Source organism: Phasianus colchicus, chromosome 17 (assembly GCF_987193195.1).
Source record: "Phasianus colchicus chromosome 17, bPhaCol1.hap1.1, whole genome shotgun sequence".
Lineage (NCBI taxonomy): Eukaryota > Metazoa > Chordata > Aves > Galliformes > Phasianidae > Phasianus > Phasianus colchicus.
In genome coordinates, this window is record NC_143452.1 from 10,834,922 (window position 1) to 10,846,020 (window position 11,099).

Below are 11,099 nucleotides of genomic sequence, written 5' to 3' on the forward strand. Positions count from 1 at the left end.
CTGCGCGTATTGCGCGTGACGTCACGAAGCGGCGCCCGGGCCCTGAGCGTCGGCGTCGCGCCGGGTGGCGCCCGTCACGTGACGCGGGGCGGAAGTGGCGGCGCCGGGCCTCGGCATCGCTCCGCTCCCCGCCCTCCCGCCGCTCCCGGGCTGCGGCGCCGCCCTGCCCTCCCGCCGCTCCCGAGGCATTGCCGTGCTCGCACCGCCGCGGCTCTCCCTGCCCCCGCAGCTGCTTCTCCACGGGCGGCCCGCGCCCGTTGTGTCCGAGCTCCGCTGGTCCCAGCCGTGCCCCGGGACTGGGGCTGCGCTGCCCGAAGGCTGCGTGCCATCGCTCCGGCCCTGCCCGGCCTGGCCGGCCGCTGCCTCCAGCTGACATGCCGGCAGCTCCCATAGCTGCTCTCTCGTGTTGCAGTGCTGTGCTCTGAACGTCTCTCTCCGGTGTTCTTTTCCGTGATCAAAGCGGCCTTCTGTTGTCAGTTGCTCCTCCGGGCTCTGTCCCCACATCAGGGATGCAGTCGCTGAGCTCAGCCTCCTGCCGAGCCCCCACAGCCGGTAGCACCGTGCCTCCCTGCACGCAGCCCTGCCCGGCCCAGGTGTGAGGGATCACATCCGCTCTTGGCCTTGGCAGTTGATAGGAGGTGATGCTGTCTGCCAGTTGCGGAAGGACAGACAGTGCAGTGCCTCATCTGGCACGGTGTCTGCAAGGAGTCAGTCTGCCAGAATCCCAGTGGCCGGGGTTGGATGCACGGCACGCACCAGGTCGCTGTGCTGTGCCACCTGCGGTGCTCCCAGCCCCGGGCGGTGGGCAGTGGGCTCTGTCCCATCCGGAGCTGCTGCCCCCTGTGGGGCAGTGCGGGTCCCACGCGGTGCCCCTGCCCTGTGTGCTGTGTGCTGCAGAGGCAGTGACAGAGCTGCTGCTGTGCCATTGGCATGGTGCATCCGCTTGCATTCCAGCTCCTTTTCAAGCTAATTAAATAAATCCTTGGAAGGTTTATGCCCTCATTTATCTCTGTGCGACGACATCACTGAAATCCATCCCCGGGCTGAGATAAGGGAGTGCTGTACCAATGCTACTGCTGCAGCCGCACTGCCTGCTCCCGAGCCCTGGTGCCAAACTGCTGCGTGCGCGGTGCCGGGGTCACTGCCACGCCGGGAGCTGGCAGACAATGAAGTGCTTATTCCATTTCCCTCTAAAGCAGCCCTGCTGCGTAGCTCTGCAGTTACTGCGAAGGAAGTGGCTGCCAGCCCGAGGAGTCGGGAGGATGTGGGGCGCTCCGGTGGTCGATGCCTTTCTCCGTAGTTCGTCGTTCGACCCGGGGCAGCATCTCTTTGCATCTGCGGGACTCGCACCGGGCTCTGTCCGAAGGGCTCGGGCTGCAGGAACCACAGTTGAGGAAGCGGGGCGGGTTGGTGTTGGACCAGCAGGGGTCTCTTTGCCTTCACGCAGCCACATTTTTGTACTAATGGGGGTTCGCCCTGATGAATGACAGCTCCGGGGCAGAAAAGAAGCTTTGGGAATCCAAAAGCATAGGTGGCCTGTAGCATGTGTCCAAGTGCTGGGCTGGGGAGTGCTGGGTTAAAGGCCCTTTGGGAACTGACTGGGACAACAGCACAGACACTTGTGCCTGCGGACAGGGCCATACAGCATCAGCAGGAGATGGTCTGACCCCTCATGGGCTGTCGATGTGCCAGCTCTGTGCTTCCCACCCTGGGCAGGCATTGGAAGGAGCTCCACCAGCTGAGCGGTGGGCATGAAGCTGGGAGTGCCGTGCTGTGACCCGGGGCTGTGCTGTGCCCTGTGCCCAAGCAGCAGCTCACTGGCTGTGCTGGCCTGTGGCTCTGCTGAGCTACCACAATAGCTTCTCCGTGACCTAATCTTTTGGGTCAGCATCCCAGAATAGGTGGTGGCTTGTGCTGAGTGCCCAGAGCAGAGCCTTCCCAGCCGCCTGCAACCCGAGCCTCCGCACGGCCACAGTCAGTGATTTTGTAGTCACTGCTGTTTGTTCCTCCTGTGTTCCTTTTTTCTTTCTAAAGAAAACATTGCTAGCAGTGTTTGTGTAGCTGTAGGGCATTAATCCACATCAACCAGCTTCGTATTTATATCCCACCTGGGGAGGGCGGTTGCATCAGCACATTTTGTAAAACGTTGAGCAAAACAGCCCTGGCTGCAGGAAATGGGTTTTTCTTCACACTGAATTGCTTCACCGCTCGGCTCTTTCCCAGCAGCAGCAGAACGCACCTGGGGCTGTCCAGGGGACAGCTGTGTGCTGGGGCACAGGCTGGGCCAGCTCCTGAGCATCACAGTGCTGCACTCCTAGGCAAGCAGCAGCCTTGCTCTGCACTGACTGTGTTTCCCATGGCCAGTGGGGCTGTGACTGAGCGAGCCTTGGTGCAGAAACCAACAAAAGCCCTGGGATGAGGCTGCCCAGTCCTCCAGGATTTACACAGTGGGGCTGAGCCCTCTCGGTGCCCCGCACACCACACACGTTCCCATGGTGCTGCCACTCAGCTTTGTCTGCATCAGTGCTGCAGCTGCCGCTCCGCAGGTTTTGGCACGTTGTCACCCCAGCGGGGGCACACGGGGGGCAGCAAAATGCAGCCAGCAGTGTGCTGTGCCCCTCTGCCCCTCCTCGTGCTGCTGCTGCCGGTTGTTTTCTTTCCCTTCTGAAGTGCTCCTGTGGCTTCCTTCCCAGAACCTGAGACCTCGGAGCCACGGTCCAAGGCCGCCGGATCCCACCCTCCCCTCTGCTGCTGATTCATCACTGCTGGTCAGTTAAAAAGGGGTAATCAGCAAATTTCTGAAATATAAGTAAGATAAACAAGGTGGGCAGGAGGCGTGCGTGCTGCAGGGCCCCAGCGGTGCTCGCTGCCCCAACTCCACACTCAGCACTGTGTGGCCATGCAGGCTCCAAGCTCTCAAAGCAGCTCCCCAGCACGGGCCGGGCCATTCGCTGCTCCTGGGGCCGCCTGCGTTTGTCCATATGCCGACGCTGACAGCGGAGCTGGTCTGAGTTAATTTGGCAGCAGCCGTTTAGAACAGTTGTCAAATGTTTTGCTGAAACCCAAGCATGTTGCATCTACCACTTTTCCTTCTGTTTCTTGTAGTTTACAATTAAATACCACCAGTTCTGCCCATATTTCACCTTCCATAAACCCCCACTCCTTATTCCTGGAGCTGTTTCATTGCCACCAGCCAGCGGGTTTCTCATGCCACATTGTTCCTTTAACTCACGGGACACAGCAGGCAGGTGCGTGTCATTGTCACCATTGCAGCTCTTCCCTTTTTAGAAAGCAGCTGCTGTGCCCATCAGTGCCAGGGAACAAAGCGCTGCCACCCACGCTGTGCTGATGGATGTCCAGCATGCAGAGCCCCACGGTGGCACCTGTGTCCCCAGGAGCTCTGAGCAATGCTGTGCTCAGCCCCCATACTGCTCACATCTCCTCAGGGTCTTGGTGGGACAGTTTGGGGTATCCATCCTGTGCAACTGGGAGTGGGCTGGGCGCAGCCAGCAGTGACAGGCGGTGCTGGTTTCGGTGCCTCCAGGGGGGTGGTGAGCCGCCAGCTGACAAGGGCTGTGTCATCCTGACAGTGCAGCACCTGCGGGCAGAGAGCTGAGAGCTGGCATGGCTCCTGCCCCTTCTCCTGCCCGGGTGATGGCAAAGAATGCACCAGAGCCCAGTGGTGAAGTGGGGAGATCTTGGGGTGATAAGAGGGCAGGCGATGAGGAGCTATGTGGGGTCCTGGTTAGGGGCACATAGCACCAAGCTGATGTGCGGCGTCACAGACATAACGTGGGGGGAACAGTGCTGCCCCAGCACAGTCTGCAAAGGAGGGTCCTGGACCCAGCTGGAGGATGTGCTGCAGCCTACGCAGGGCTGGCGTCAGGCAGCAGATATGGGAGTGTGTGCAGGAATGTTGTTTCTGTCTGGAGCCGCTGGATGAGGAGTAATGGGGCTTCCAACAGCTGACACAGAGCTGCTCCTATGCCCTCAGTCCCGCTCTGCGCCAAAACACCCTATGCCTGGCACACCACAGCCACACCATAACGGCGGTGCTCCCACATGCTGTGTCACCGGCACAAGGCGCTGACTCCCCCGTGCTGCTTCCTCTTGCCGTCACGGTGCTCTGCTGTGCTGCTTCCCCAGTCTGTGCACGTCAGGAGGGTGTCTGGTGCCGGCCTCGTGCGTGGGCCTGGTCCTCTCTCTGCCACCCCCTGTCCCCATATCCAGCTCCCTTGAGTTCCCAGCACACTGCAGTGCTCTCACAGCCGGGTGTCCTGTCTCCCACCCTGGTGCATCCCACAGCAATGGCTGTGAGTGCATTGCCCTGGGTCCATGCCTCTGGGACAGAGTTGGGCAGGGTCTGGGCATTGCCCTGGGGTCCCTGGCTCCAACCAGCACCTAGCTACAGACCTGCAGCCTGTGTGGAGCAGCTGCGTCCCACCAGCCTGTGCCCAATTTACAGCAGCCTCGTCCTGGACCCCAGGGCACCTTCCCACGGGGGGTCTTTACGCGGCACCTGTCAGCAAGGGGGGCACATCTGTGAGTAAGGACATGGGAACGGGCTGCAGCTGCCTCTTCCTTCCCCTTTTGATGGAAGTGGTGGTGACAGACAGCCTCGTGGCTTGGCGGCCAGCAGGAACAGTGGACGTCTGCTAGGGATTTTCCGTGCCGTTCATCCTGACCAGGGCTTTGGGTGTGGAGGGTGCTGCCAGCATTGCATGGGCTGTGACGTCTCCCAGCTGCTCCTGGGGTCACTTGGCATCCCCACAGCCCTCTCTGCCCAGGCCATGTTCTCTGCCACTCCCTCCTCACCCACTGGCAGTCCCAGTTCCAGCCCACCTCAGTGTCCTGCCCACACAGACTCTATGCTGCCTGTCCCAGCTCCCTGAGTTGCCCGGTTTAGTCTGGGGCTGCCTGTGGAGTTCCCCCACCCCACCCTCAGGCTCCCGGTGTACCCAGACACGGGGGTTTCCCTGCCCCTTCTCCTCACAGAGCCCAGAGAGTCACCAGAAAATCCCTGTGAGGAAGCAGGGCTGTGGGGCTGTGAGTCAGTGGGAGAGGTCAGAGTGGGGGCCGGGGCTGCAGCCGCTGTGCTGCGGGTACCTGGCTGGCAACGTGAGGATGCTCAGGGCTGTCACTGTGTGCCCGTGGGGCACCCTGGAGCCAGCTGGGTCAGGCTGCAGCTCTCAGCCCCTCCTGTTCTGTGCCCGGTGCCGTGCCACAGCTCAGCCCTTGGAGGGCCTGCAGTGCCCAGGCGGTGCCGTGCAGGTGGTGCTGTGGCTGTGTGCCCGGGCTGTGGGAGTTGTGGGAACTGGGGATGGGAATAATGTGGGAAAGGCCCAGGGATCTCCCGCGGTGCTGGAAGGCCAGGCCAGGACCCAGCCCCTCCGGGCACACCCCATGGCAGCATCCCCTTGTGCTTCAGCTCTGCTTTGAGCCCTGCTGTGCCCTGTGCCAGGGAGGGGCTGCTGGGGGGGCACGGCGGGCTGCGCACGTGTGTCATGCCGGGCTCCAGGATGGGGCTGCCCTGTGTGGCAACTTCCTCGCCGTGTCACCGGGTGTTGCTCTTGCAGGGCTACGGATGCAGTGAGGCAACCTGGCGGTTTCTCGGTGCCGTTCTGCAGAAGGGGGACGTGGTTCCCCCTGAGCCCAGAGCTCTGCTTGTGGGCTCCCACAGCCTGGTGACACCAAGCACCACAGCCTGGCTGCACGGGGCTGGTTGTGAGCATGGGATGCCGGTGCTGGGTAGGAGGTGCTGGAGGCTGTATCCTTGTGTGGGTGATGGTCCCCAAGGCTGCTCTGTTCCCTCCATCCAGTCCTGCAGGTCTCAAGCACCTCAGACCAGGCCCGGAGCAGTTTGTGCAGATCAGCTGAGCCTGAAGCAAGGCAGAGGGGAAGCCTGGGGGTGCTGGGGAGCCGGGAGCACAGGATGGGTCTGTCCTCCAGCTACAGTCCCACACGGCAGCCTAGGGCAGTGAGAGTGGTGGTGGGAGCCCGTCTGTGCCCTAAGCAGCGTCACGGGGCTGTTCTGAGCCTCCCGGCTCCCCAGCTGACGCTGCGCCTTTCTCTCCTCTGTGCCATCTGTTTTCCTCTCCCTCCTGTCCCTGTTTGCTTTCCCCTTCCCCACTCCTATTCCCACAAGCGTCGGCAATTTGGAAGAAGCAGGAAAACACCATCCGGTGGCGAGGTTTGTGCTGCCTTGGGAGCCTGACTCAGCGGTGCTCTGCAGGCAGCGCTTGGGAGGATGGGGCAGGTCCATGTCCCATGGGCACCACTGCAGTGTCTGTGTGCCGGGCAGGCGTGTGCCCGTCCTGCAGGGCTCTGCTGGGCACCTCTGGGGCAAGGAACCACAGAGCTCCTGTGCCAGGAATGCTCAGCTCACTGGGGAGACATGGTCGAGGTGTGAGTGAGGGGGTGGAGGCTGCATCCTGCTGAAGGGCTGCAGTCTGACCAAGTCTCAGCTCAGCCCATATACGTTCTACCTCACGATGGGCACTGGGCTGCAGGTACCAGGGTTCCTCTGCCAGGCCAGGTCCCCATGGGTCTGTCCCTGGCAGCATCTGCCCTTGGCCAGATGAGTTCAGCACTGTGGTGTGCAGTGATGCGGCTGTGGGGCATCCCATCCCCAACTACCTCCAGTCCTGGCACACTCCTGGTGCTGACCATGGACATGGGACACAGAGCACTACCCATCACAGCTGCACCAAGCCATGCCAGCACAGCTGCCCCACCACCATCCTTGTGCCATTCTCACACCCTGCGTGACCACCGGAACCGGCGTGTTTAGTAAACAAGGTGATGAAACAGTTAAAGCAGCAAACGGAGGAGCCTGAGTGTGCGTTTCGTCACCGTGGGAAGGGAGTGTGAGTCCTCAGGGCTGAGGGTCTGAGGGTGACTCACTGCCCTCCCCACAGCATAAATAGGAGCGGAGCAGCAGCACCGGGCACAGCTTCACTCTCCTCTGCTGCACCATGGGGCTGCTCCTGGCCCCGCTCGCCCTGGCACTGCTGGCTCTTTGCCGCGCCGCCCCGCTGCACAGCAAGCCTCAAGCGGTCATCACCTTCCCAGGGGAGCTGCTCAGCGCCCCATCAGATGTGGAGCTGGCGGAGGTGAGGCAGTGTGGCCCCAGTGCGTCTCCTTTCCACTGCCCAGCCCGAGACATTGAGGGGCTGCAGGCTGGGCTGGGGGCCGCCGTCTGCTTGGAGATGCAAGGGCTGGGACCCAGTGGGGATGCGGTGTGGGGAGCTGCCCCCAAGCTCCTCTTGCCTCGCTGAGCTCCTCCGGCTGCCTTTCCTCCCCAGAGCTATCTGCTGCGCTTCGGCTACATCCAGGAGGCAGAGGCGAGGAGGAGCAGCAAGCACGTGTCCCTGGCCAAAGCGCTGCGCAGGATGCAGAAGCAGCTGGGGCTGGAGGAGACGGGGGAGCTGGATGCCAGCACCCTGGAGGCCATGCGAGCCCCCCGCTGTGGGGTGCCTGACGTGGGGGGCTTCCTCACCTTCGAGGGGGATCTCAAATGGGACCATATGGACCTCACGTACCGGTGAGTCTCTGCCCTGGGAGATGGGAGCCATGTGCCCACAGGGTGATGGACACCTGGGGATGGAGACAGGCAGGAGCGCTCTCACCCTGTGCTGCCAGCCAGCTGGGATCAGCAGCCATCCTCGGGGCCCTGGTCAGCTGCCCTGCCAGGTTGCATGGCACTGCTGTCCCCTGTGGGGCTGGGATAGATCCCCACCATGTGCTTAGAGCCAGGTCACTCCTACCCCACTGTCACATTGCTGAGCTGCAGCCTTCCCCTGCAGGGTGATGAACTACTCCCCTGACCTGGACCGTGCTGTGATAGATGATGCCTTCCAGAGGGCGTTCAAGGTGTGGAGTGATGTCACTCCCCTCACCTTCACCCAGATTTACAGCGGCGAGGCAGACATCATGATCATGTTCGGCACCCAAGGTGATGTCCTGGGGCTGTGTGGGGGGTGGGAGCAGGCACAGCCTCCAGGAAGGGGCTGGAGATATGCCCATCCCCCTGTGGTGCTTGCAGGGCTCCCCCTATTCAGGGCTCTGCCTCCAGGCACCCACAGGTAAAGGCAGCACACAGTGCCTGGGGTCCGTGTGCCTGAGGGGTGATGTGGCTCTGATGGCACTTGTTCCTGCAGAGCATGGTGATGGGTACCCCTTTGATGGCAAGGATGGGCTCCTGGCCCATGCCTTTCCCCCGGGCAGCGGGATTCAGGGCGATGCCCACTTCGACGATGATGAGTTCTGGACTCTGGGAACTGGCTTAGGTAAGAAGAGGGCGCAGTGGGTTCATGGGGGCTCACGGCACCTATCTTGCCCTGTCCCTGTCCCACTGAGTACATCCTCTCCCTGCAGAGGTGAAGACCCGCTATGGGAATGCCAACGGGGCCAGCTGCCACTTCCCTTTCATCTTTGAGGGCCACTCCTACTCCCGGTGCATCACAGAAGGCCGCACGGACGGGATGCTGTGGTGTGCCACCACCGCCAGCTACGATGCTGACAAGACTTATGGCTTCTGCCCCAGCGAGCGTGAGTAGCACCGGCTGGAGGCTGCACAGCCCTGTGGGACTGCGGCCGTTCTCACCCTTTCTCCCTCTGCAGTGCTCTACACCAATGGTGGCAATAGCGATGGGTCTCCCTGCGTCTTCCCCTTCATCTTTGATGGCACCTCCTATGACACCTGCACCACGGATGGGCGCTCTGACGGCTACCGCTGGTGTGCCACCACGGCCAACTTTGACCAGGACAAGAAATATGGCTTCTGCCCCAACCGAGGTGCGAGTGGGGTGGGTGGTGCAGTCCTGTGGGATGTGGGGCTGGTGGGGTCCCAGCCGTGGTGCAGGGTGGGTGCAAAGGCATAGGGGCAACCCTACTGATGCTCTGCTGCAGACACGGCGGTGATCGGTGGCAACTCCCAAGGGGACCCGTGTGTCTTCCCCTTCACCTTCCTGGGGCAGTCCTACAGCACGTGCACCAGTGAGGGCCGGCAGGATGGGAAGCTCTGGTGTGCCACCACCAGCAACTATGACACTGACAAGAAGTGGGGCTTCTGCCCGGACAGAGGTACTGGCCTATGTGCTGGGGGTCTTGTATGGCTGCAGTCCCCAGCAGCGTGTCCATCTGTCCTTGAACTGAGGATGGTGCTTCCTCCCAGGTTACAGCATCTTCCTTGTGGCTGCCCATGAGTTTGGGCACTCACTGGGGCTGGACCACTCCAGTGTGCGTGAGGCATTGATGTACCCTATGTACAGCTACGTCCAGGACTTCCAACTGCATGAGGATGATGTCCAGGGCATCCAGTACCTCTATGGTGAGTGGTCCCTCTGTAGCTGGCACACCGTGGGCATGGATCTGTGGTGCAGTGCCATGGAGCACCTGGCTGGCAGTGCCCTGGGTATGTTCCTGGGATGGGTCCTACAAGGTGCTTTCTGTACCCTCACACCCCCTCCTGCCCGCTCAGGTCGTGGCTCTGGCCCTGAGCCCACCCCCCCGGCACCTTTGCCCACCGAGGAGCCCCAGCCCATGCCCACCGAAGCTGGCAGTGCCTCCACCACAGAGGAGGAGGAGCAGGAGACGCTGGAGCCCACAGCTGAGCCCAGCCCCGTGGACCCCAGCCGGGATGCCTGCATAGAGAAGAACTTCGATGCCATCACCGAGATCAATGGAGAGCTACACTTCTTCAAGAACGGGTGAGCACAAGCTCCTGGCTCATCCACAGCAAGTGCCAGGGCAGCATTTCTCCAGGGCTGCCAGGGGGGCACAGGACTCTGCCTTGTCAAGGTTGTCAGGGCAGTGTTTTTTCCCTCCAGGAAATACTGGACCCACTCGTCCTTCTGGAAATCAGGCACTCAGGGCGCCTTCTCTACTGCTGACTCCTGGCCCGGCCTCCCAGCTGTCATCGATGCTGCGTTCCAAGATGTGCTCACCAAGAGGGTCTTCTTCTTTGCAGGTGAGCTCTGCCCTGACCCCGTGTCTCAGCAACACGTGGGGTGCTGCCTGGGGCATCCGGGGCCAGCTGACACCTACATGCTCCACACAGGGCGGCAGTTCTGGGTGTTCTCTGGCAAGAATGCAGTGGGCCCCCGTGGGATTGAGAAACTGGGCATTGGGAAGGAGGCTGGGCGCATCACAGGGGCCCTGCAGCGGGGACGTGGCAAAGTGCTGCTCTTCAGTGGGGAGCACTACTGGAGGTGAGTGGCTCAGGCCAGCAGCCCCAGCCCTGCACTGCAGCAGGTGGCTCAATGCAGCTCTGGGTGCTTCACTTTCCCTGCAGGCTAGATGTGAAGGTCCAGACAGTGGATAAGGGCTACCCCCGTGCCACTGATGATGTCTTTACTGGAGTCCCCCTTGATGCACGTAATGTCTTCCTGTACCAAGGTGAGCTGTCACCCCCATGCTGCCCTCAGCCCCCTGCAGGCTGGGCTCCCCCATTCCTCGCCTGGGCAGCAGCTGCATCATTCACACTTTCCCACTATCTCACCTTTCTGCCTCCTTCCCCCAGACAAGTACCACTTCTGCCAGGACAGCTTCTACTGGAGGATGACCCCACGGTACCAGGTGGACCGCGTGGGCTACATCAAATACGACCTCCTGCAGTGCCCCCAGCACTAGGGGCAGAGCAGCTGCTCTGGTGCCACGCTCCTGCCTGCTGCTCCAGCCGGTCCCCCTGCAGCCCAGGACTGCTGCTGGGCGGCCGTAGGTCAGCTGTGGGGTTGCCCCCGCCGTGCCAGGGCTTGTAGTCTCCCCGGCAGGATGGGGCAAGTGCTCCTGGCTCCCACCAGGGGCTGCCCGTCTGGGGAGTGCAACTCACGCCAGTTCTGCTGCCCAGAGACGTTTGCCCGGTGCAAACTGCACACGGATTTGTAATGACTTTGTCTTCTCCTGAGCCAGTAACACTGGGTCGGCCTCGGCGGGCAGGGACACGGGGCTCTGTGCCGCCCCCGCCTATCGCCGGCTCTGCCAGCCGCCACCTGCACCTTTGTAATAAAAACCGTCCTTCGGAAGCGGCCTCCGAGTGCTCAGTCAGCGCGGGGAGAGGGCCTGGGGGGGTGCGGGGAGAAAGGGGGCTGCGAGCGGTG

General features: G+C 62.0%; 1 protein-coding gene across 1 annotated transcript; it reads left to right on the top strand.

Moving 5' to 3' along the window:
- The first annotated feature begins 6,925 nt into the window (after positions 1-6,925).
- MMP9 (matrix metallopeptidase 9) lies at positions 6,926-11,013 on the top strand. The gene is made up of 13 exons (XM_031588019.2): positions 6,926-7,112; positions 7,305-7,543; positions 7,806-7,954; positions 8,160-8,288; positions 8,377-8,550; positions 8,623-8,796; positions 8,911-9,084; positions 9,176-9,331; positions 9,482-9,710; positions 9,831-9,970; positions 10,061-10,211; positions 10,295-10,398; positions 10,523-11,013. The coding sequence occupies exons 1-13, from the start codon at positions 6,975-6,977 to the stop codon at positions 10,630-10,632; spliced, it is 2,067 nt and encodes a 688-aa protein (XP_031443879.2). The 5' UTR covers positions 6,926-6,974; the 3' UTR covers positions 10,633-11,013.
- Positions 11,014-11,099: the final 86 nt, after the last annotated feature.